The following is a 27548-nucleotide window of genomic DNA, read 5'->3' on the forward strand; positions in this document are numbered from 1 at the left end:
GGTGTGTCTTGGATCTCCTGCTTCTCCATTCATCTCTAAGCTAAGTACTTGTTGCCTTCACTGTTTCTTATTATCTGGTGTGTGCTGTTGTCTAGGCCTCAGGAAGATGCAGGTTCCCTCATTCTGGAAGGAACCAGCTGTCTCATCCCAGGCTACTTATCCTAGGGCTCGTCAGTTTTAGCAGGGCTTTAGGTATCCGGTGTATGAGTATTTCCACCATCAGGATCTGCTCATACTGGCAGGAGTTAGGGAAAGGCCTAGGGATTACTAGGAGGTCACCATCCCTCTTCCTTAGCTTTTGAGGCCTAGATAGTTGTCTATTCGTTGTGGTGTGTATTTGGTGTTTTTCCTTCCCCTTAACCTGTGACAAACTCAGAGTATAATACAGGATGTAACTCAGGATCAGTATAGGATAAGTAATGTATGTACAAACTGACTCCAGCAGCAGAATAGTGAGTGCAGCTCTGGAGAATAATACAGTATGTAACCCAGGATCAGTACAGGATAAGTAATGTATGTACACAGTGAATGCACCAGCAGAATAGTGAGTGCAGCTCTGGAGTATAATACAGGATGTAACTCAGGATCAGTACAGGATAAGTAATGTAATGTATGTACACAGTGACTCCACCAGCAGAATAGTGAGTGCAGCTCAGGAGTATAATTCAGGATGTAACTCTGGATCAGTACAGAAAAAGTAATATAATGTATGTACACAGAGACTGCACCAGCAGAATAGTGAGTGCAGCTCTGGAGTATAACACAGAATGTAACTCAGGATCAGTACAGGATAAGTAATGTAATGTATGTACACAGTGACTCCACCAGCAGAATATTGAGTGCAGCTTTGAGTTGGAGTGCCATAGTGGGACAAAAAAAAAAAAAAAAAAAAAAGAAATTTTTAACAATAAAAAAATGTAAGTTTCAATAAAAAAAAAGTCCCTTCGCCATAAAAAAGAAACATAAAATTGTCATTGTAAAAAATAGAAAAAAAATACATAAAAAATAAACATATTATATATCGCCACGTCTGTAGTAACCTGCTCTATAAAAAATCCCATGAATCACCCCGTCCGGTTAACATTGTAAAAAACAATTATAAAAACTGTGCTAAAATAGCCATTTTTGGTCAACTTTTATCACAAAAAGTGTAATACCAAGCAATCAAAAAGTCATATGTACCCAAAAATAATACCAATCAAACTGTCATCTCATCCTGCAAAAAATTAGTGCCTACATAAGACAATCGGACCAAAAATAAAAAAGATGTGGCTTTCAGAAAATGGAGACTTAAAAACATCATTTTTTTGTTTAAAAAATGTGTTTATTGTTTAGAACCAAAATATATATATAAAAAAATGGTATAGCCGCATCCGTAACAACCTGCTCTATAAAAAGATCCCATGAGCTAATCCGTGAACACCGTAAAAAATAAAAAATAAAAACCGTGCCAAAAAATTAATTCTTTTGTCCCATACATCACAAAAAGTGTAATACCATATGATCAAAAAGTTATATGTACCCCAAAATAGTACCAATCCAACCGTCATCTCATCCCGCAAAGAATGAGAACCTAACTAAGACAATCGCCCAGAAAATAAAAAAAATTTGGCTTTCTGGAAATGGAGACATAAAAACATGATTGTTTTTCTTTCAAAAATTGTGCGCCCTGCCGTGTTCCCGTACAGCAGTTTATGACCACATGTGGGGTGTTTCTGTAAATTGCAGAATCAGGGTAATAAATACTGAGTTTTATTTGGCTGTTAACCCTTGATGTGTTACAGGAAAAAATGAATTAAAATGGAGAATCTGCGAAAAAAGTGAAATTTAAAAATGTAATCTCCTTTTCCTTTAATTCTTGTGGAACACCTAAAGGGTTAAACAAGTTTGTAAAATCAGTTTTGAATAACTTGAGGGGTGTAGTTTGTAAAATGGGGTAATTTATGGGAGGTTTCTACTATGTAAGCCCCACAAAGTGACTTTAGAATTTAGAAAATAGTGGTTTGGGAAATTTTCTTAAAAATTTGCTTCTAAAATTCTAAGCCTTATAAGATCCTAAAAAATAAAATTACATTTACAAAATGATGCAAACATATGGGGAATGTAAGGTAATAACTCTCTTATCATGTATCACTATCTGCCTTAAAAGCAGAGAAATTCAAAGTTTCTGTAAATTTGGGATTTTTTAGAAAATAAAGGTGATATACAGTACAGACCAAAAGTTTGGACACACCTTCTTATTCAAAGAGTTTTCTTTATTTTCATGACTATGAAGGCATCAAAACTATGAATTAACACATGTGGAATTATCTACATAACAAACAAGTGTGAAACAACTGAAAATATATCATATTCTAGGTTCTTCAAAGTAGCCACCTTTTGCTTTGATTACTGCTTTGCACACTCTTGGCATTCTCTTGATGAGCTTCAAGAGGTAACCCCCTGAAATGGTCTTCCAACAGTCTTGAAGGAGTTCTCAGAGATGCTTAGCACTTGTTGGACCTTTTGCCTTCACTCTGCGGTCCAGCTCACCCCAAACCATCTCGATTGGGTTCAGGTCCGGTGACTGTGGAGGCCAGGTCATCTGGCGCAGCACCCCATCACTCTCCTTCATGGTCAAATAGCCCTTACTTTCAAAGTTTTCCCAATTTCTCGGCTGACTGACTGACCTTCATTTCTTAAAGTAATGATGGCCACTCGTTTTTCTTTACTTAGCTGCTTTTTCTTGCCATAATACAAATTCTAACAGTCTATTCAGTAGGACTATCAGCTGTGTATCCACCTGACTTCTCCTCAACGCAACTGATGGTCCCAACCCCATTTATAAGGCAAGAAATCCCACTTATTAAACCTGACAGGGCACACCTGTGAAAAGAAAACCATTTCAGGGGACTACCTCTTGAAGCTCATCAAGAGAATGCCAAGAGTGTGCAAAGCAGTAATCAAAGCAAAAGGTGGCTACTTTGAAGAACCTAGAATATGACATATTTTCAGTTGTTTCACACTTGTTTGTTATGTATATAATTCCACATGTGTTAATTCATAGTTTTGATACCTTCAGTGTGAATCTACAATTTTCATAGTCATGAAAATAAAGAAAACTCTTTGAATGAGAAGGTGTGTCCAAACTTTTGGTCTGTACTGTATATCGACTAAAATTTTTCACTATCGTGAAGTATAATGTGTCGCGAGAAAACATTCTCAGAATCGCTTGGATAAGTAAAAGCATTCCGAAGTTAGCACCACATAAAGTGACACATGTCATGTTTCCAAAAAACAGCCTGGTCCTTAAGGTTATAAATGGCAGGGTCCTGAAGGTGTTAAACATTGAACAACCTGGATATCATTCTTATTCTTGAAGTCTCAAAATGTTGTTGATGGGGACGCTGTAGCTTGTTCTTTTGAAGTGGAGCTCTGACTGTTATGGTTGATGGTGGAAGTATGGCTAGCACTCTCTATGGGCATTTTTGGCTTGCACTGTTTACTTGCCAACAATTATTGACCTATCTTCTTAGCATTTCTTGCTGCCAACTTTTCTTCGGGGTACTGTAACTGTATGCATCACCTTGGGTCACTGTTGTACTGGGGACCTTGTTATAAGTAGCAGGTTGCCAGAGAGGTAAGAAAAAGAATTTTGTTTGTATTGATTTGTAAAATACACATTATATACAGTGAGTTTATATGCAATACAACCTTCGGTCTTCATAAAAACAGCTAAACAATGAGTTAAAAATTTGACAGGATTCTGTATATACAGTATTTATGGCACTGCCTCAAAGTGCCTTCTAAGTGTAAGATCACCTTCTACCACAGGAGGGCAGCAGAACACCACATTACACATAACTACTGGACTTTATTATGAGAGTAATATTTCAAGTCAGTTTTCTTTGTGTCTGAGTGGGGTACTTTTCACTAAATATTGGACCTTGTTTGATAAATTTGGCGAATCTTTAAACCTAACACTAATGTCTAGAAATGTTATTCCAGTTTTCTACACCACCCCTCTGCTGGAGTGAGTGTGCGACTTTTTAAAAAGTCTCAGTGATAAATCTGGAATGAAACTCATTAACATAGCTAACCATGCCCAATTCCCCACCCGCTTTTCAAAATGGGACTGAGTGATGTAAAAATTTTAAAAGTCTCCAATTTCTTTTGAGCAAAGTCCTTTTTTTTGCAACTTTTTGAAGCCAGAATTCTGGAGTGCGGGATGTGATAAAATCCCCATGTGCTAATTGTACTTAGTTCATAAAAGAGCTTATGGTAGAGACCTGTCATGGTCGGGGTCCTCCTTCTAAGACCCCCTGATTTGCCCTAATCTACTTTGTAACTTTATTATGAAATCGTTATTTTTTGTGAATTATGTTGATGTGTCAGTAAGTATTAATTGTTAGTAAGTGCAGACCTCCAATGATTGCCTTTCTCTGCCCTGTGAAATCTGAGTGCGGGAGCTGACCTGTATTCCTATTGTGTGTTCCCATTTCCAAACACAAGGAGCAATCTCCGATCTGTTCTACTAGAAGAATGTCTCCATCCTGTACAATAAACTATTGTCCCAATATGCTGGCTTTAAGGGGATGTATCTCCTCAGCTGAGGAGAAACTGCAAGTCCCAGCAAAGCCTTATGTAAAGAGATAACCAACCCCCCATCTGTGGTAGCACTACTGATTCCAGAAGGTCCAATCATATCTATATCAGATATCAGAATAGATGGACTACAAGTATAAGCCATACTCCTCCATCTAGCACTAGGCAGTTAGAGACACTGCAATCATCAAGGAATTAATGGTACTACAAGTGCAAGCATGGAAGATCAGAGTAGAGGAGGGGGCCCATGTGTAGTCAGTCTCCTATGAACTAAATGGAAACGTTCTTGGCAGAGGACGGGTGGGTGGTCAGCAGGTGGCAACCACAGAACCTCCGCCTTTTGTGATAACTGATAACCGGGAAGTGAATCCCCTCTGAGTGAGTGAGGGGGTTGGGATGAAGGTGTTGTCAGACGTGGTGTGTTCTCCCCTCCCCTTCTGTCGTCCTGCCTCTCATCACCCCCCTCCATTGACTGCATACCTGCTTCACCTGATCCCTCCAGGACACAAACTTGCTTCTCTGTCTCATTACTCTGTTTGCCTCTTCCTCCAAGTTCAAGACTTTCTTTCGTCTCAAAGTTTGGGAACGTTTCTTCTTCTTCAATTGTCCCCTTCTTTCTCCATCTCCACTACGGACGGTCACTTCCCTACAGACTCCTCGCATCAGCCATTGCTTAATGTCCTTCTTCTGTCTTCCCAGTGGAATGGTCTCCTCAGACCCCCGACCTCCTCGCCTGAGATTTGAGGGGGAACAGGCAACAGAGATCCAGTAAGGTAAGACAGCATCCTCCTAAGACACCCCCAAAATGATACACTATTTATAAAAGAGGTCTACTATGTAGCTATCTTGGTGCCAAAGGCGTATTGATTATTATCAGTAACCGTATTAGCCTCAGGTTATAGATATACACACTGCACGGCCATAATTAAAACCTCTGACAGGTGGACGGAATTACATTGGCTGTCGAATGACAATGGTGGGAGATATTATGCAGAAAGTGATCAAGTCACTTCATGAAGATGGAGTTTGAGAACAGAAAAAATAGGCATGTATAAAGGTCAGAGGGACTTTGACGAGGGCTAAATTCGAATGTCTAGACGAATGTCTGACCGGTCCAGACTTGTGGGGGGGGGGGGGTGTTTCCATGTAGTGGTTAGTACCTACCAAAAGAGATCCAAGAAAAGCCAATCTGAGATACGGACATCCAATGCTCATTGATAGGACTGAAGTGAACGTTAGCCCATCTGGTCCAATAACCCAGAAGAGATACTGTAGTGCAAATTGCTGACAACAATACTGCTGGCGATGATAGGAAGGTGACAGGACACACAGAACATCACAGCTTTTTGTGTATGGGGTTGCGTACCCACAGACTGGGCAGACCATCCATGATGACACCTGTCCACTGCAAAGAGTGCCTACAATGGACCAGTGAGCATCAGAACCATGGACCATGGATCAATGGAATGAGGCACCCTAGTCTGATGAAGCACATTACATCATGTGGACGGCCAGGTGGGTGTACGTCACTTCCCTGGAGAATAGATTACAGCAGGTGCACTATGGGAAGAAGATGGCCATGTTACATCATGTGGACAGCCAGGTGGGTGTACGTCACTTCCCTGCAGAAGAGATGACACCAGGTGCATTATGGGAAGAAGATGGCCACGTTACATTATTTGGACCTTTGGGTGGGTGTCTGTCACCTAGAGAAGAGGTGGCAGCAGATCCACCATGGGAAGAAAATGGCCATGTTACATCATGTGGATGGCCAGGTGGGTGTACGTCCCTTACCTGGAGAAGAGATGGTTGCAGGTGCACTACGGGAAGAAGGCGACCTGGTCATATAAGTTACATGTGGACGGCTGAGAGCCGTCCACAAGAACAGATGGCAGCAGATGCAGTATGATGGAGGCAGTATGAGGCTCTGGGCAATGTTCTACTGGAAACCTTAGCTCCTGGCATCGTGTGGACGTGACACATATCACCTGCCTATCCATTTTACTCCCTTCATGGCAGTGGTGTCCCCAAATAGCAGTGCCCTCTTTCAGCAGGATATAGCGCCAAATGGTTTTAGAAATATGACGAAGAGATCAAGGTGATGACTTGTTTCTAGATTCTCCAAATATCAATCCGATCTTCTGGGGGATGTGCTGAAAACACAAGTGTTATCTATGGAGGCGTCAACTTAAAGGATCTGCTGCAGGGTAACACAGGATACCTTAGAACTCTGGTGGAGTCTATGTCTTGATGGGTCAGAGAGGAGGATCTACGTAATATTAGGCAGATGGTTTTAATGTTATTGCTGTTCAATAACTTGATCCCCCTGGGCTCCAAAGCAAAATTTGTACAAGGCCCTTCACCTACCATTTATGTTTCTGGTGTCTGCTTGGCAGAGGTTTCTCTAGACCCTCTGATCTCTTTCATAGCTCCAAATTTCCTTACAGAAAAGTCAAACCTTTGCTTTAAATTGGCTGCATCTTTGTCTTTTGTGTTTAATTTGTGGCTGGAGGATGAATAATCGGAGGACTATGTCATTAATTTGTGCTGGGCAGAAGACAAAGAGTCTTTTATATATGATTTGCAGGTGGACAGCCACAACACTGCTAACTCCTGTCTTGGTTTCAGGGTGTCTGGATATCTAGAAGGACGTATTATACATTCTTGTGATCTTACTTGACCAATCCTCAGAAATGATACAGAAGGACGGTGAGTTCATGGCACACTATTTTTGTGAATGTTTCTCTATTTGTAAGACAGACAATATGAAATATGAACTGTTGCAGTTATAATTCAGCACAATGCACTCCTTTCCCAAGAAAGCTGTCTTGCTCTACAGCAATGCTGTAAAGATTATTGCTATGAGCTGTCATATTATTATTTCTGGTTGGTGAGGTCCTTCAAAAATTCTGAGAAGCTCAACTAGATGAGCACTGACTTGGCCTTCAGCACCCAAAAAAGTCTTCATCCTTATTAGAGAGGCTTGACTTCTCCTTTCCTTAACCCTATCCCTAACACTGGCCAAAGAACTAAAGTTACCCCTTCCGAGCATTTAGGGTCTATGTCTCCATTTGGTCTCTTTTGAATTTTTTGTAACTTATTTTTACATTTTACTAACCATTGTCTTCTTGGCTGCAGTGGGTAAAGGCTGTCTCTGGACCCCCCTGAGGATTTTTGGAGTGACTATCTTTATTTTCATCTCCCTGGCTGGAATCGGGGTCACCATTTGGGCCGTAGGTAAGAAGCTTGGGGGTTGTTAAAACCTGAGGTCTCTAAAGGCCTCCTATGAAGCCTTCATTGTCAGGGGACTTGGACTATCTTAGCTTTTGATGGCAGTCCTAAAAGTGAGTTCTTATGGGCGTCTGAAGGTTATTTGTATTTTTTTTTTCCTGTTGGATGCATTACAAAATAAGATTAATATGGGAACCTCCTGAGGTAGAAGCCCTGGGTAATAAAATAACCACTTACCCCACTGAGAGTTTCGTCTGACCCCAGTGTCCACCTGTTGTGTTCTTTTTTCGCAGTGACGTATGTACTGAAGAACGAGAACTCTAATCTGTATGCAGGTAATTAATCTTCCCACAGGTTGAATGGAATTCATGGAAACTATTTGGTATAAACAGGATTTCTGGCCCATTTTCAGCTACCCTGTTAGAGCATTCTGAATGAAAAGTCCTTGGTTCGGCATCCATGCATTAGTCAGGGCAGAGAGCAGCTATAAAAGAGCATCTCACACTCCGGAGGACCCAGCATGTACACATTAGTGTTGGACGCGAATATTCGAATAGCGAATATTAATCGCGAATATCGACACTTCGAGAATTCACGAATATTTAGAATATAGTGATATATATTCGTACTTTCGAATATTCTAGATTTTTTTTTCATCAGTAACCTCCCTTCTTGCTTGTGGGCCAATGAGAAGGCTGCAATGTCTTTGTCTGAGCTTAGCAACATCCCTAGCAACCAATAGGAAAGCTGCCTACCCCTTACTATATAAGAACCTCCCCAGCAGCCCTTGTATGCAGTATTTTGCAGATCGGAGAGACAGCAGTGTTATTGCTTTGTTCTCTGCTTTCCTGTGTCATTACATTAGTTATATTCAGTGGCGTACAAATAGGGGTCGCAGTTGCGACCGGACCCGGCACCCCAGGGAGCCCGGCCGTCTGCGGACCCTTGGCCCCTGCAGCTGCGCGTGTGCTAATGCGCTAATCTCTCTTGCGGTCAGCACTCAGTTGTCAGCGCCGAGCCCGGGCAGGAGCGAGCACGGCGTCAGTGTCAATCCCGCGAGACCTGTGAACTCCTGTGGCAGGTCTCGTGGGAACATGCGCACGCGCCTGAACTCAGCAGACGGGAACCGGACGGGAGAGAGACTAGACCTGAACGCAGCAGACGGGACCCGGACGGGAGAGAGACGGAGAGTGAGGACCGCCGAGACAGTCGGTAAGTAAGGAAAAGCCGCACTGACTGGAGTTGGAGTAGTGAGGCCCCCCTGGCTCCTGGCAGATGACGGGGGGGGGGGGGGGTTTGAGCTGGCAGGAAAAGCCCGCCTCAGCACTGATTTGAGTAGTGAGGGCGATGGCCAGCCCGGTTTTATTGATGAATTTATTGATGGGATTGGGGCCTGGGCTGATGCTGATGCTGATCTGAGACGTCTTTTCGGCTGATGATTGATCTGGTGGCTGATGGGGGGGTCTTTGGGCTGATCTGAGGTCTGATGGGCACAGGGGATGACTGGGGGGGTCTTTGGGCTGATGATTGATCTGGTGGCTGAGTGGGGGGTCTGATGGGGGGGTCTTTGGGCTGATCTGAAGTCTGATGGGCACAGGGGATGACTGGGGGGGTCTTTGGGCTGATGATTGATCTGGTGGCTGAGTGGGGGTCTGATGGGTGGTCTTTGGGCTGATCTGAGGTCTGATGGGGGCTGACTGGGGGTCTGATGGGGATCTGGGCTGATCTGAGGTCTGATGGGGGCTGACTGGGGGTCTTTGGGCTGATCTGAGGTCTGATGGGGGCTGACTGGGGGTCTGATGGGGGTAGGAAACTAAGATGTCTGTCTGTCAAACTCTGCAGAGATGAGAGATGGCTGAAAGAAATCATCATGGTGGTCCGGTCTGAATGGAGAAGATGAAGAAAGAGAACATCTACTGTAAATCAAAGGAGACGTCACTGGATGTAAGAGGTATGGGCGCGATATATAGGTAGGGCTGTGCGTGGGTGTGACTTGAGGGTGGGCGACTGGGCGGGGACACAGGGGCCCCATAATCTCCTATTGCCCGGGGAAGTGCCCCTCCCGAGACCAGGCTCTAGATCCGCCAATGGGGGGGCGGCGGCGGGGGGGGGGCCCATGGATCAGTTTCGCACAGGGGCCCCATGGATTATTTGTATGCCACTGGTTACATTTGAGCACTCTATCTGCATATAAAGCTGTTGTAATGTTCTGCCGTGCCAAGCATTTTCTCCAGTCTCAGGAAACTTCTAGCAGCTTGAAAAATGTAGCTATAGTGACCCACACCTGTATTTTGCGCGCCTTATGCGAATATTTTTAGATTTTTCACGATCAAGAAAATAATCTCAAATTCGCGAATATATGACGAATATTCTACCAAATATTCGCGAAATATCACAAATTCGAATATTGCCCCTGCCGCTTATCACTAGTACACATGTGGACAAAATTGTTGGTACCCTTCCGTTACAGAAAGAAAAACCCACAATGGTCACTGAAATAACCCAAAATTGACAAAAGTAATTATAAATAAAATTTACTTAAAATCAACTAATGAAACTCAGACTCGCCTGGTTAAAAATGATGGTACCCTTAATTTCATATTTTGTTGCACAACCTTTTGAGGCAATTGCTGCAATTAAGTGATTTCTGCCTGCTCTTCCCACTTTATTAATGAAGCAGGCGGAGCATGCGCCATGACAAAGTGAGTGACCGGCTAGCCTGCAGTGCCTGCTAGCACGGGAGTTTCACAGTGATTAGTGGACTACCTTGCCTACACTTTACATATGGATTGGCCACACTTTTACATATGGATTGGCCTCCAGCCCTTCCTCCGTCCCCGCTGATACATCGCAGGCCGCACTGTGTAGCATAGCGGCCGCCGATGTATCAGTGTTAGCAGATTAAAAATGGCAGCATTTGCCCCATAAGACGCACTGCAATTTCCACCCCACTTTTTTTTGGGGGGGAGCGTGTCTTATGGGGCGAAAAATACGGTATATATATATATTTTTTTGTAATTAGTAAATGCTAAATATACATATGTATATATATACAGTACAGACCAAAAGTTTGGACACACCTTCTCATTCAAAGAGTTTTCTTTATTTTCATGACTATGAAGGCATCAAAACTATGATTTAACACATGTGGAATTATATACATAACAAACAAGTGTGAAACAACTGAAAATATGTCATATTCTAGGTTCTTCAAAGTAGCCACCTTTTGCTTGGATTACTGCTTTGCACACTCTTGGCATTCTCTTGAGGAGATTCAAGAGGTAGTCCCCTGAAATGGTCTTCCAACAGTCTTGAAGGAGTTCCCAGAGATGCTTAGCACTTGTTGGCCCTTTTGCCTTCACTCTGCGGTCCAGCTCACCCCAAACCATCTCGATTGGGTTCAGGTCCGGTGACTGTAGAGGCCAGGTCATCTGGCGCAGCACCCCATCACTCTCCTTCATGGTCAAATAGCCCTTACTTTCAAAGTTTTCCCAATTTTTCGGCTGACTGACTGACCTTCATTTCTTAAAGTAATGATGGCCACTCGTTTTTCTTTACTTAGCTGCTTTTTTCTTGCCATAATACAAATTCTAATAGTCTATTCAGTAGAACTATCAGCTGTGTATCCACCTGACTTCTCCTCAACGCCACTGATGGTCCCAACCCCATTTATGAGGCAAGAAATCCCACTTATTAAACCTGACAGGGCACACCTGTGAAGTGAAAACCATTTCAGGGGACTACCTCTTGAAGCTCATCAAGAGAATGCCAAGAGTGTGCAAAGCAGTAATCAAAGCAAAAGGTGGCTACTTTGAAGAACCTAGAATATGACATATTTTCAGTTGTTTCACACTTGTTTGTTATGTATATAATTCCACATGTGTTAATTAATAGTTTTGATGCCTTCAGTGTGAATCTACAATTTTCATAGTCATGAAAATAAAGAAAACTCTTTGAATGAGAAGGTGTGTCCAAACTTTTGGTCTGTACTGTATATATATATATATATATATATATATATATAAAATCATACTTCTGATATATATGAATGCATAATATGTGGGAAACTACTACTGAGGTTTTAGCCATAATATATTTACATATATTATAATAATATATTATACAGTATATTCGAAATATATAATAATATATGTAACTATATTATGGCTAAAAACATATATACACTGCTCAAAAAAATAAAGGGAACACAAAAATAACACATCCTAGATCTGAATTAATTAAATATTCTTCTGAAATACTTTGTTCTTTACATAGTTGAATGTGCTGACAACAAAATCACACAAAAATAAAAAATGGAAATCAAATTTTTTAACCCATGGAGGTCTGGATTTGGAGTCACCCTCAAAATTAAAGTGGAAAAACACACTACAGGCTGATCCAACTTTGATGTAATGTCCTTAAAACAAGTCAAAATGAGGCTCAGTAGTGTGTGTGGCCTCCACGTGCCTGTATGACCTCCCTACAACGCCTGTGCATGCTCCTGATGAGGAGGCGAACGGTCTCCTGAGGGATCTCCTCCCAGACCTGGACTAAAGCATCTGCCAACTCCTGGACAGTCTGTGGTGCAACGTGACGTTGGTGGATAGAGCGAGACATGATGTCCCAGATGTGCTCAATTGGATTCAGGTCTGGGGAACGGGCGGGCCAGTCCATAGCATTAATGCCTTCGTCTTGCAGGAACTGCTGACACACTCCAGCCACATGAGGTCTAGCATTGTCTTGCATTAGGAGGAACCCAGTGCCAACCGCACCAGCATATGGTCTCACAAGGGGTCTGAGGATCTCATCTCGGTACCTAATGGCAGTCAGGCTACCTCTGGCGAGCACATGGAGGGCTGTGCGGCCCTCCAAAGAAATGCCACACCACACCATTACTGACCCAATGCCAAACCGGTCATGCTGGAGGATGTTGCAGGCACCAGAACGTTCTACACGGCGTCTCCAGACTCTGTCACGTCTGTCACATGTGCTCAGTGTGAACCTGCTTTCATCTGTGAAGAGCACAGGGCGCCAGTGGCGAATACCAAACGTCCTGCACGGTGTTGGGCTGTAAGCACAACCCCCACCTGTGGACGTTGGGCCCTCATATCACCCTCATGGAGTCTGTTTCTGACCGTTTGAGCAGACACATGCACATTTGTGGCCTGCTGGAGGTCATTTTGCAGGGCTCTGGCAGTGCTCCTCCTGTTCCTCCTTGCACAAAGGCGGAGGTAGCGGTCCTGCTGCTGGGTTGTTGCCCTCCTACGGCCTCCTCCACGTCTCCTGATGTACTGGCCTGTCTCCTGGTAGCGCCTCCATTCTCTGGACACTGACAGACACAGCAAACCTTCTTGCCACAGCTCGCATTGATGTGCCATCCTGGATAAGCTGCACTACCTGAGCCACTTGTGTGGGTTGTAGACTCCGTCTCATGCTACCACTAGAGTGAAAGCACCGGCAGCATTCAAAAGTGACCAAAACATCAGCCAGGAAGCATAGGAACTGAGAAGTGGTCAGGTCACCACCTGCAGAACCACTTCTTTATTGGGGGTGTCTTGCTAATTGCCTATAATTTCCACCTGTTGTCTATCCCATTTGCACAACAGCATGTGAAATTAATTGTCACTCAGTGTTGCTTCCTAAGTGGACAGTTTGATTTCACAGAAGTGTGATTGACTTGGAGTTACATTGTGTTGTTTAAGTGTTCCCTTTATTTTTTGGAGCAGTGTATGTTTAAATTAAATTTTGCTTCTATTTCTAAAAAGCTTCTGACGGAATTTGAACTCACAACCTTCTTACAAAAAAAAAAACATATGAGACTTCTGCTGTATACAGCAGAAGTCTCATTTTTTTATTTTTATTTTTTTAAGTAACTGGCCATGCAGCTCTATATTGTAGTGGTTAACATTCTTGGCTATAATGTAGAAGGTTGTGAGTTCGAATCCTGCCTGAAACTATTTAGAAATAGAGGCTTTATTAGATTTAAATTCAGTGACTCAAGCATCTCGGCCGAGCATATCGAAGCTGGAACCGAACTGGTGTTCGGCCAAGCATGCTAGCCAAACACTAGTCATTATCCTGTCGGAGGACCCATGACCTACGACTGAGACCAAGTCTTCTGACACTGGGCAGCACATTTTGCTGGAGAATGCCTTGATATTCTTTAAATTTCATTGTACCCTGCACAGATTCAAGACACTCAGTGCCAGATGCAGCAAAGCAACCCCAAACATATCCAAGCCTCCTCCATGTTTCACAGTAGGTACAAAGTGCTTTTCTTTAGATGCTTCACTTTTGCATCTGTGAACATAGAGCTGATGTGACTTGCCAAAAAGCTCCCGTTTTGTCTCATTTGCCCAAAGGACATTCTTTCAGAAGCTTTATGGCTTGTAAATATACACTTTGGCAAATTTGAATCTTGCTTTTTATGATTTGCTGTCAACAGTGGTTTCCTCCTCGGTCGTCTTCCATTAAGTTCACTTTGGCTAAAACAGTGGTGGATGGTGAGATCTTACAATGGTTTACTCTTTAGTTACCATTCGTATTATCTGTCTCTTTAATTTGTCATAAATTTTCCTCTTTCGACCATGTTCAGGGATGTTGGCTACAGTCCCGTAGACCTTAAACTTTGCGACGCCCTTATAGGTACCCCCCTAGAAGTCTAGGGGGGGGGGGGGAAGTGTGGCCATCCCGGTTCCGCACCACCCTGCCCAGACCAGCCTAGTAGTCGAAGCTCCGTGCCGACACCTTGGGTGGCAGCCTAGGTGATAGCCGGAGCACAGATTTGGTGTACCCTCTGCCTCGGCTGAGGGTTGCCTGGGCATACTCTCAGCTTCTGCTGGGAGTTGCCTGTTTTGTCTTGGTCCCTTGCAGGAGCCTTCTGGCCCGGAGGGACTGGGAAAGGTTTATGGGGGGCCCTTCTCTTAGGGCTTGTTCACATGACCGTGCCGTGTTTTGCGGTCCACAAATTGCGGATCTGCAAAACACGGATGCCGCCCGTGTGCCTTCCACAATTTGCGGAGTGCTGTCCACATCTTTTGCGGCCCCATTAAAGTGAATGGGTCCGCACCCGAGCCGCCAAAAATGTGGCTCGGATACAGAACAAAACCACGGTCGTGTGAATGAGCCCTTATGGAGAGGGCCTGCGATGGACCGTAACCTTGTGCACATTTTTGTGTGGCACGCTGCACTATTTTGTTGCATGGGTGTAGAAAGAACGCTCCTCGGGTAGTGTTGAGCAAACCCGAACTGTAAAGTTCGGGTCCGTACCGAACTTTGCAATTTCAGGACACGGACACGAACCCGAACTTTGCCGGAAAAGTTTTGGTTAGAGTTCGGCGTTCGGGCATTTAATAAAGCTTGTTTATAGGCTGCAGGGCAGCCAATCAACAAGCTTTTATACTGTGGGCACTTAGAAGCCACCCCTGCCATGCCTAGTAACGGCAAGGCTGTGATTGGCAGGTGCATCATGTGACCCAGCCTCTATACAAGCTGGATCACGTGTAGCACCGCCCATCAGCTCTGAGTATTGCAGGGACAGGAAGCAGTGTGTTATCTGGCTATTGATTCTGTGGGTTACCTATAATGATTTTTTTGTGGGTGCAATACACCAGCTTTGCACTCCTGACACAGAAATATAATAATTAATCTGGCTGTTAATTCTGTGGGTGACCTATAGCGATTTTTTTGTGGGTGCAATGCACCATCTTTGTACCCCTGACACAGAAATATAATAGTTAATCTGTCTGTTAGTTCTGTGGGTGACATATACCCTTTTTTTTTTTAGGTACACCTGCACTGCATCCGTGACAGGGAAATTAATACAGTTAATCCGTCTGTTACATCAGTGAGTGACATACAGTCAGGACTATAAATATTGGGACATCAACACAATTCTAACCTTTTATCTGCTCATTGTAATTGGGATAATGAGGGAATAACACACACCTGGCCATGGAACAGCTGAGAAGCCAATTGTCCCATTACTTTTGGTTCCTTAACAAGTGGGAGGCACATATGCAAACTGTTGTAATTCCTGCACCGTTCACCTGATTTGGATGTAAATACCCTCAAATTACAGCTGACAGTCTGCAGTTAAAGCACATCTTGTTTGTTTCATTTCAAATCCATTGTGGTGGTGTATAGAGCCAAAAATGTTAGAATTGTGTTGATGTCCCAATATTTATGGACCTGACTGTATTCCCATTGTTTGTGTGAGGTACACCTGCACTGCATAAGTGACAGGGAAAGTAATTTAGTTAATCCGTCTGTTAGTTCGGTGGGTGACCTCAAAGAACGAGGAGAGCATCAAATAAGGGATGTGGCCCAGGTCGTGGTGCTGCTGGTGGAGCTCCTGTTGCAGGGAGAGGACGTGGTCGATCTGTGCCAGCTACACGCACAAGTGAAACACCTTCCTCAGGTGCACGTAGGAGACAGAACGTTCAGCGTTATTTTGTAGGCCCGAATACCGGTGTACAAATGGTGAGGCCAGAACAAGTAGAGGCGATAGTAGATTGGGTTGCTGACAGTGCCTCCAGTTCCTTCACATTGTCTCCCACCCGGTCCCCTGCTGAAAGCGCAGAGTTGGCACCAGGGGCGTACATAGTAATCATGGGGCCCCATAGCAAAACTCTGAATTGCCACCCCCCCCCCAAAGGGTTAAAATGGCCAAACTGTAGCTAGTTCACACCTCTCAGTTTCAGCAATGTATCAGCTATATAGCTGACACCAAAAGGTGATCACTGTGCTACACATCTACATAGCAGAGCAAGAAACAGTAAAAAAAAAGAAAACTGGTGTAAAGTAGAACTGGCTCAATTGCACTTGGCAACCAATCAGATTCCTCCTTTCATTTTACAAAGGAGCTCTCCAAAATGAAAGGTGGAATCTGATCGGTTGCTATGGGCAACTAAGCCAGTTCTACTTTACACCAGTTTGACAAATAAATAAATAAATATATATATATATATATATATATAAAAAAAGAAAAACAATGGCGGCACCGGAAGAAAAACACAGAAAGGGTGCTATGTCCAGGGATGTAGCAGCTTACCCCGTCAATAGTAGATGAAAAACGGACAGCACTCCAGGTAAAAGTAGATGGTGTTTATTCACCCATGTGGATGGCAACGTTTCAGCTCATACAAGAGCCTTGACAAAGGCTCTTGTATGAGCTGAAACGTTGCCATCCACATGGGTGAATAAACACCATCTACTTTTACCTGGAGTGCTGTCCGTTTTTCATCTACTATATATATATATATATTATAGCCATCCACATGGGTGAATAAACACCACTAGCTTTTACTTGGAGTGCTGTCCGTTTTTTCAACTCTATCAGACGGGGTAAGCTGCTACATCCCTGGACATAGCACCCTCCTTGTGTTTTTTCCAGTGCCGCCATTATTTTCTTTTCTATATATATATATATACACTGCTCAAAAAAATAAAGGGAACACTTAAACAACACAATGTAACTCCAAGTCAATCACACTTCTGTGAAATCAAACTGTCCACTTAGGAAGCAACACTGAGTGACAATCAATTTCACATGCTGTTGTGCAAATGGGATAGACAACAGGTGGAAATTATAGGCAATTAGCAAGACACCCCCAATAAAAGAGTGGTTCTGCAGGTGGTCACCACAGACCACTTCTCAGTTCCTATGCTTCTTGGCTGATGTTTTGGTCACTTTTGAATGCTGCCGGTGCTTTCACTCTAGTGGTAGCATGAGACGGAGTCTACAACCCACACAAGTGGCTCAGGTAGTGCAGCTTATCCAGGATGGCACATCAATGCGAGCTGTGGCAAGAAGGTTTGCTGTGTCTGTCAGCGTAGTGTCCAGAGCATGGAGGCGCTACCAGGAGACAGGCCAGTACATCAGGAGACGTGGAGGAGGCCATAGGAGGGCAACAACCCAGCAGCAGGACCGCTACCTCAGCCTTTGTGCAAGGAGGACAGGAGGAGCACTGCCAGAGCCCTGCAAAATGACCTCCAGCAGGCCACAGATGTGCATGTGTCTGCTCAAACGGTCAGAAACAGACTCCCTGAGGGTGATATGAGGGCCCGACGTCCACAGGTGGGGGTTGAGCTTACAGCCCAACACCGTGCAGGACGTTTGGCATTTGCCAGAGAACACCAAGATTGGCAAATTCACCACTGGCGCCCTGTGCTCTTCACAGATGAAAGCAGGTTCACACTGAGCACATGTGACAGACGTGACAGAGTCTGGAGACGCCGTGGAGAACGTTCTGCTGCCTGCAACATCCTCCAGCATGACCGGTTTGGCATTGGGTCAGTAATGGTGTGGGGTGGCATTTCTTTGGAGGGCCACACAGCCCTCCATGTGCTCGCCAGAGGTAGCCTGACTGCCATTAGGTACCGAGATGAGATCCTCAGACCCCTTGGGAGACCATATGCTGGTGCGGTTGGCCCTGGGTTCCTCCTATTGCAAGACAATGCAAGTCCTCATGTGGCTGGAGTGTGTCAGCAGTTCCTGCAAGACGAAGGCATTGATGCTATGGACTGGCCCGACCGTTCCCCAGACCTGAATCCAATTGAGCACATCTGGGACATCACGTCTCGCTCTATCCACCAACGTCACCACAGACTGTCCAGAAGTTGGCAGATGCTTTAGTCCAGGTCTGGGAGGAGATCCCTCAGGAGACCGTCCGCCACCTCATCAGGAGCATGCACAGGCATTGTAGGGAGGTCATACAGGCACGTGGAGGCCACACACTCTACTGAGCCTCATTTTGACTTGTTTTAAGGACATTACATCAAAGTTGGATTAGCCTGTAGTGTGTTTTTCCACTTTAATTTTGAGGGTGACTCCAAATCCAGACCTCCATTGGTTGAAAAATTAGATTTCCATTTTTAAATTTTTGTGTGATTTTGTTGTCAGCACATTCAACTATGTAAAGAACAAAGTATTTCAGAAGAATATTTAATTAATTCAGATCTAGGATGTGTTATTTTTGTGTTCCCTTTATTTTTTTGAGCAGTGTATATATATATATATATATATATATATAGAGAGAGAGAGAGAGAGAGAGCGAGAGAGAGAGAGAAAGAGAGATCTACTTTTCACCCTTTAAATAGAAAGACTGAGTAATGCTTATTACAGGACACACCTAAGGCTACTTTTACACTAGCGGCAGGGGACTCCGGCCGGCTGTTCCGGCGGGTGAACAGCCTGCCATATCCGTGCTGCCGTCAGTGCACTCGTGCCGCCGGAGGCACGCTCCGTCCCAAATGACTATAATGGGGGCGGGGAGGAGCGCACGCCGAGAGGAGGCCGGAATAAAACTACGACATGTCACTTTGGCTACATTTTTCAAGCTGGTATAATTTTCCTGAGACTGGAGAAAATTATTTGCACGGCAGAACATTACAATAGCTTTATATGCAGATAGAGTCAAGTGCTCCAATATATTCGCGATTGCGCTAATCGGAAGTGATTAGAATATTTTTTCGCACTACGTGCAACTTCACATTTTAGCAGGTCTGACTACAGATTACTGATTGGTGCACTAAGTATTGTTGTGAACTTGACATTGCTTCCTTCTCATTGGCCCACAAGAAAGAAGCAGAGAGGAATCACGTGTTCAGATGGAAAAAAATTACAAATATTCGATATATAACGAATATATAGGATTATATTCTAAATATTCGTGAATTCTCGAAGTGGCGATAATCGCAATAAAAATTCGCTATTCGAATATTCGTGCTCAACACTACTAGCACTTGGTTGCGGATGTAATGCATTTTTCACTCAAGCCCCATTCACTTCTATGGGACCAGGGCTGCGTGAAAAACACAAAATATAAAACATGCTGCGTCTTTCACGCAACGCAGAACTGATGCATGAAAAAAACAAAAACCGCTCATGTACACAGCTCCATTGAAATGAATGGGACAGGATTCAGTGCGGGTGCTTTGCGTTCACGTCACGTAGTGCACCCGCGCGGAAAACTCGCTAATGTGAAAGGGGCCGAAGAGAGAGAGAGAAAAAAAAACAGATCCTGTTGCATCAGTTGTCATCCGTTTGAGCCATTTTTGTCCTGCACGCAGTACTTTTGTTTCCGTCTAAAAAAACGTATCTCAGATGGAAATGGCTCAAACGGATGACAACCCCTCCAAGAAAGAGTTAATAAAAGTTAATCTGTAAGTTATGTGCACCCCAAAATTGCACCATTAGAAACTACAACTTGTCCCGCAGAAAAACAAGCCCCCATATACTTACATAGATAGAAAAATAAAAAAGTTATAGCTCTCTGAAGGTGACGATGAAAAAAAAATTAAAACAAAAACTATCAAAAAAACATTTGGTTAGTAAGGGCCAAAACAGACTAGTCAATAAGTGGTTAATATATGCTAATGAGCCTCTAGGAGCAACAGGGGCGTCACCATTACACTATTACACCTACAGACTCTGCTGCTGCCGCATCCTCTGCACTTTGATTGACAGGGCCTGGCAGGCATGATCACGATTTCACTGCCCAGTCCTGTCAATCAATGTGCAGAGGGCGCGGCAGTTGCAGAGAAAACGGAGCCTCTAGGTGTAATGGTAACGCCCCTATTGCTCCTAGAGGCTCATTTGCATATAGTAAAACATCATTTTTCTCAGCAATGCGGGCACATATGAACATGGGACCAACACAGATGCCTTTAGCTGCCAAGCGCACATGTAAGAGGTCAGCCAGTGTCATAGGTACAAAACTGCTGACAGATGCCCTTTAAAGGGTTACTCCACTCATTATGGGCAATCAACTTGTTTTATCCTTGAATCCCTGGTTTTCCGCTGCAGGATTTCCCATCATCCAAAGCTCCTCCCTGTTCAGTCACCAATAAGAATATTAAATTTTTTGCCATGGAAACGAATATTTGGTAGTCGCAGCCCCGCCCCAACAGTGAATTCCTATAGCTTCTCATCAAGGCCATTGTTCTCGTTTAATATTTCAGTCCAGGTGAACCCTCCAGATCACCGGCTCACCGTATACGATGAACAAGGAAAAACATGGCGGCTGGTTTGCTCTTCTTTAGCCAACGCAGAAGTGGGGATGCTAAGCTGTGAAGAGATGGGCTTTATCAGGTACCATGGGCTTCTCCTCAAGAGTCTTCTTCTCAAGAGTTTACCCTGAGTACATAGATACCGAGTAGGAAGTCAAGGATGCCGTTAAGGCCCCATATCCAAGGGAAGGATGGGATGTGATGGAGTTCACATAGACCATGAAGGGACCCCATTTTTAGGTGCTGGTGGGGGCCTTCGTATCTTTGATCTGTGGCCCTGTTTGGTATTGTTGCACTCATATATCAAGTGCATATAAGTACCAGTTGTGTATCAGTCACCATATTGTCTTCTTAGGTCCATGAGCCACCAGGTGCTTTCAGTGGAGATCGCAGGAGCGAACGGCACTTCAGGGTATTATTGCATTCAGACATCTCTGTTAGGCATCGCCAAAAGACTTCATGATGTGCTGACCGTCTGGTAAGTGTCTGGTCTGGTATCTGTGGGCCTCAATGCTATGGCTGTAGACACAAAACCCTTTTGGTCTGAATGTGTTCTCACCTGGGAGAGACCGGTTGCTATGGATAAACTCCATTGGAAAGACAGTGTGCCCCTAGCAACCAATGTGGCATGCATCATTCACTGATCTAGGGTGTGGCTACTGGGGAAAGTGCCTAAGGTGATTAGTTCCAAGGGGGTGCCAACAAAAATCTTTAAGCTTTGCCAACTGAACGTTTGCCCCCGGGGTGAAGGAAAGCCTAGCTAAGGTTTTGCTGATATAAAAAAGAATTAATTCATTACATAATGGCCAATATTTTTTATCATTGAAACCAAAGTACCTTAGCCAATCCCTCCAGACAACCAGGTGAGGGAAGCTAAAAATTCTGTGACTCCTGGGAAAATGGGGTGAGTTGATATGTCTACTTGGTAAACAATCCAATTCTGGCTGCCTTCGGCCAACACTAGAGGGAGCTAAAGTGAATGTGGATTTACCGTATATTAATCTGTATGCAGTCAGCTCCCTCTAGAGGTGGTTGCAGGTAGATACAGTGACAGTGTCAGACCTCCATGACAGTTATACAGGAGCCCTAAAGCGTCCTCTATCATAATGATCTTGTCTGGGACATAACCATACCAGGGTACTCTTTATACAGAAGAGACAGAGAAGGCAAGAAAGGAGGAGGAGTGGCCCTGTATGTGAAAGATAGCATTAAATCTAACCTAATACAAGTTGGTGAGGCCAACATAGAGTCAGTTTGGGTTACGTTGCAGTTTGCTAACCATGCAGTAACTCGTGTCGGTGTGATATATAGACCACCTGGTCAAGTTAAAGAACTAGATGATCTACTAGTTGAAGAAATAGCTAAAATGACAATGAAAGGAGAAGTTATCATTATGGGAGATTTCAATCTTCCAGATATAAACTGGAAAACCAAAATAGCAAGTTCTACCAGGAGTACAGATATTCTAAATTCCCTACTGGGGTTATCTCTACAACAAGTGGTTGAGGAGCCAACCCGGAGGGAGGCCATTTTGGATTTGCTATTCACAAATGGGGATTCGGTATATGATGTCATTGTAGGCGAAACCTTGGGATCTAGTGATCACCAGTCAGTGTGGTTTAATATAAGAACTGTGAAAGAGTCCCACCACACAAAAACAAAAGTTTTAGATTTTAGAAAAACAGACTTTTCAAAAATGAAATTAGTCATAAATGAGTCCTTATCAGACTGGAGCGGATTACATGGAGTCCAGGAGAAATGGGACTACTTAAAAGGTGCATTATTGAAGGCAACAGAAAATTGCATTAGACTTGTCAGTAACAGCAAAAAAAGGAAGAGACCACTGTGGTACTCAGCAGAAGTGGCCCAAATCATTAAAAATAAAAAGCTAGCATTTTGTAATTATAAAAAAAAACAGAGCAATGAAGATAAGGAAATCTACAAGATTAGGCAGAGAGAGGCCAAGCAAGTTATAAGAACTTCTAAAGCGCAGGCAGAAGAAAAACTAGCTCAGTCTATGAAAAAAGGGGATAAGACATTCTTCAGATATATAAATGAAAAAAGGGAATTAAAACAAGGAATAACTAAATTAAAAACAAAGGACGGAAGGTATGTAGAAGAGAATAAAGGGCTAGCCGACTGCCTTAATGAATACTTCTGTTCAGTTTTTACAAAAGAATAAGGAGAAGGACCTCCACTAGAAAGGATGACTAATAAATCGTTTGATGCATGTATCTTTACAGAGGAAGATGTTCTAAGTTTGCTGTCTAAAGTGAAGACAAATAAGTCACAGGGGCCTGATGAGATACACCCAAAATTATTAAAAGAGCTTAGTGGGGAGCTGGCAAAACCGTTAACAGATTTATTTAACCAATCATTAGTAACAGGAGTCGTCCCGGAAGATTGGAAATTGGCAAATGTCGTGCCCATTCACAAGAAAGGTAGTAGGGAGGAATCGAGCAACTATAGACCAGTGAGTCTGACATCAATAGTAGGCAAATTAATGGAAACCCTATTAAAGGATAGGATTGTGGGACATCTAAAATCCCATGGATTGCAAGATGAAAAACAACATGGGTTTACTTCAGGGAGATCATGTCAAACAAATCTTATAGATTTTTTTGACTGGGTGACTAAAATAATAGACGGTGGAGGTGCAGTAGACATCGCATATCTAGATTTTAGTAAGGCTTTTGACACTGTCCCACATAGAAGACTTATCAATAAACTGCAGTCATTGAGCATGGACTCCCATATTGTTGAGTGGATTAGGCAGTGGCTGAGTGACAGACAGCAGAGGGTTGTAGTCAATGGAGAACATTCAAAACAAGGTCATGTTACCAGTGGGGTTCCACAGGGATCTGTACTGGGACCAATTTTGTTTAATATCTTCATAAGTGATATTGCAAAAGGCCTCGATGGTAAGGTTTGTCTTTTTGCTGATGACACAAAGATATGTAACAGGGTTGATGTTCCTGGAGGGAAACGCCAAATGGAAAAGGATTTAGGAAAACTAGAAGAATGGTCAGAACTCTGGCAACTGAAATTTAATGTGGATAAGTGCAAGATAATGCACCTGGGGCGTAAAAACCCAAGGGCAGAATATAGAATATTTGACACAGTCCTGACCTCAGTATCTGAGGAAAGGGATTTAGGAGTAATTATTTCAGAAGACTTAAAGGTGGGAAGACAATGTAATAGAGCAGCACGAAATGCCAGCAGAATGCTTGGATGTATAGGGAGAGGTATAAGCAGTAGAAAGAGTGAAGTGCTTATGCCGCTGTACAGAACACTGGTGAGACCTCACTTGGAGTATTGTGCGCAGTACTGAAGGCCATATCTCCAGAAGGATATAGATACTCTAGAGAGAGTTCAGAGAAGAGCTACTAAACTAGTACATGGATTGCAGGATAAAACTTACCAGGAAAGGTTAAAGGACCTTAATATGTATAGCTTGGAAGAAAGAAGAGACAGAGGGGATATGATAGAAACTTTTAAATACATAAAGGGAATCAACTCGGTAAAGGAGGAGAGCATATTTAAAAGAAGAAAAACTACCACAGGAGGACACAGTTTTAAATTAGAGGGGCAAAGGTTTAAAAGTAATATCAGGAAGTATTACTTTACTGAGAGAGTAGTGGATGCATGGAATAGCCTTCCTGCAGAAGTGGTAGCTGCAAATACAGTGAAGGGGTTTAAGCATGCATGGGATAGGCATAAGGCTATCCTTCATATAAGATAGGGCCAGGGACTATTCATTGGATTCAGATATATTGGGCAGACTAGATGGGCCAAATGGTTCTTATCTGCCGACACATTCTATGTTTCTATGTTTCTATGTTTCTGCAGAATATATTATACATGGATAATAATAACTCTGCTTTCCTGTTTTCCTCCACAGCGAGTGTCCGAGTGGTCATTTTCTCTCCGTTCAGTGTCAAGGTAAGGTCACAATGCGCCACCTTTACGTCAGGCTGGGTACACAGAGGCTCCAACCAGATGGACACCCAGATAAAGATCAGGACATTTTAAATGTAGATGCAAATCCTTTATTAGGATAGAAGAGAATGGAGAATTTACTAAGCTAAATGAGCCAGATTTCTGCCACAATTTGCTCCAAAAATCAGACATACCTGCTTCGTACCATATTTATTAAAGGGGTTGTCCGGGTTCAGAGCTGCACCGGGACATATCCCCATCTTCACCCCTCCGGCCCCCCTGATATGAGCATTGGAGCATTTTATGTGTAAGCTGTGTACCGGGGTGGGCTCCACGGGATACAGTGAAGTCACGAACGAGGAAAGCCACCCCAACACCAGCTTTTGCCAAAACAGAATTTTACTTAAATGTGGCAATAACCACAACCACAAATGCTGGGAACCTAGCCCGAAGGCTGAGACCCTTGTGCTGCACAGCACAGTGCCCTCCGATGGATGCAAGAGGAAAGTGCAGTAATTTACCTACTGGCGGGCACAACTAAACTGCCACACCTTACCTGTTATTACCCTAAAAGAACAAGAACCACTGTATGGGTGTGTGGTACGGGCCAGCCTGCGGTGCAGCACAACAGCTTACAATCTTACACAGATCTACAGTATTCCCCCTCCCATAACTGGTCCTGTAGCACGTGCCTGAGTATTCCTCCTGAGCAAAACTTTTATCAGCTCTCCTGTGTGAAATGTCCCTTTAAGTTATGGAGTCCTTGCAATGGACAGTAGTAACACTTGTGGCCTGACACAAAGAGAAACCCTAACTAACTAACTGCAGGCCTGGTCTCAGTCTCTAGGCGCCAACACTGTAATGAGGTGCGTGCACGATCTTACCGATCTGGGTCTGCTCTGCATCCGTTGGTGACTCTGAACACAACAAATGCCTCTCCAACAAGCATGCGGTCCCGCAGTGTATGTTGCTTTGCTCCTCAGCTCTCATTAGCGTTCCTGGAGGCAATCCTCTTTCCTCTGGACATGATTAGGGTCTTGAACACGATCAGCTTCACTTAGCTGCATCTATGGTCACTGATGTATACTCCCACACCTGGATGCCGTCGGATCCTCTGCTGACATAGTTCCTCAGTCTCAGTTTCCTCTAAGATGGCTGCTTCCTTTTCTTCTCCAGGCTCTGAAACTCCACCTTTCATGAATATGAAAATATATGTAGTCTGTTAGCTGTGTTTTAGAAACAGCGGCATCTTGTGGCCAAACAGCAGAATTTCAGTCTAGATCATTTAATTTAATCTATACAGTGTTCAGACAATGAGAGCTGTTTCCCCATCTCACACATGCTCCGATGCTCCCCCTTCCCCTGCCCTGTATAGCGCAGTGCAAGCGCTTTTTTCTTTATATTTTTTACATTGCTAGGCGGAGGCTTCCGCCTAGCAGTATTCCCGGTGACGTCACCGGCACAGATGGGCAGGCTTTAGCCCTAAAGCCCGCCCATTACTTCCGGTGATGTCACCAGGCTTACTGCTAGACTGAAGCCTCTGCCTAGCAGAGACCAGGTACATCAGCGGATCTAATGAAAATGCCCTTTTTCTACGCGATTCAGGGCAGGGCAAGGGAGAGCATCGGAGCATGAAATGCTTCAATGCTCATATCAGAGGGGCTGCCTGGGTGAAGAAGGGGATATGTCTGGGTTCAGCTCTGAACCCAGTCAACCCCTTTAAGTGCTTTAGGCCCTTTTTTAGCCTCATCTGACAAGGAGGTTTGGCTTAGCGGGAAAGGGGTGTGGCCTGAAAGAGGCGTGGCTTAATAAGTGACAGTAGGGGAGATTTACTAATCAAAATGCGCCAGAATTTTGGTGTACTCTTCCCCACAAAAAACTGGCATAAATGCTTTTGTCAAGTGTTTTAGATACATTTTCCACTTTATCTGACAAAGGAGCATGGCCTAAGAAAGAACAGCTTAAAATCACAAAAAGTTGCACTTTTGTCCAAAAAATGGTGTGTGCCAAATTGTGCAATTTGTTTTAGGCAGAAAACGAGCTCAAATAAAGTGCTAAATTCCACTCCTATGTTTACACCGCGTTAATCTGCTCCAATATGTCTCCTGTGTCATCGCTGCCTAGTGAGACATTCTGCAACGTCCTCATTAGTGTTGATCACGAATATTCGAATTGGGAATTTTAACTGCGAATATCGGCACAATTCGCGAATATTTAGAATATCACAAAATATATTCGTAATCGCGAATATTCAATTTTTTTTTAAAATACCAGTTCATGCGAATTTTCGCAATCAAGAAAATAATGCCTGGAGATCATGAATTCGCGAATTCTCAAATATATAGCGAATATTCGCCCAAATATTTGTGAAATATTGCGAATTCGAATATTGCCCCTGCCGCTCATCACTAGTCCTCATGTCATTTGCATTTCAATTCATCACTATTGTTTAAGATCTCTGCTTCCTGTCAATGAATGGAGGGGCGCTCTTGTTTGTAGCAATTGTAGCAAACGGATTCATTCAGCCCACCGGTGAGCTACACGCAGAGCGTCAGCTGTTCTTGTTTGTTACAATGTATCAGCTTTCCAGATTGTTTTGCCCATGGACAATTGTCTAGACTGTATAACATTGTAACAAACCATCAGCTGTGTGACATTAGAGCAGGACGCCTTTTCAGCTCCTGGTTGTGAGTAAGAATCACTCAATTTACTGGCGGAAAGCAGAGATTTTGAAACCGGTGGGGAATGGAAACACAAAAGTGTATTACAAAGTTGCAGAAATG

At 43.6% G+C, this 27548-nt stretch overlaps 1 protein-coding gene across 2 annotated transcripts in view; it reads left to right on the forward strand.

Moving 5' to 3' along the window:
- Positions 1-27548, forward strand: part of HPN (hepsin) — a 63985-nt gene that overhangs the window by 32953 nt on the left and 3484 nt on the right. For both annotated transcript variants that reach the window (XM_040422089.1, XM_040422096.1), the window contains 7 exons: positions 5284-5357; positions 7207-7293; positions 7723-7821; positions 8109-8150; positions 20779-20908; positions 21182-21304; positions 24728-24768. In XM_040422089.1, coding sequence (XP_040278023.1) covers positions 7278-7293; positions 7723-7821; positions 8109-8150; positions 20779-20908; positions 21182-21304; positions 24728-24768 — 451 coding nt within the window. In that variant the 5' untranslated portion in view covers positions 5284-5357; positions 7207-7277. The remainder of the gene's footprint in view (positions 1-5283; positions 5358-7206; positions 7294-7722; positions 7822-8108; positions 8151-20778; positions 20909-21181; positions 21305-24727; positions 24769-27548) is intronic.

Source organism: Bufo bufo, chromosome 1, assembly GCF_905171765.1.
Source record: "Bufo bufo chromosome 1, aBufBuf1.1, whole genome shotgun sequence".
Classification (NCBI taxonomy): domain Eukaryota; kingdom Metazoa; phylum Chordata; class Amphibia; order Anura; family Bufonidae; genus Bufo; species Bufo bufo.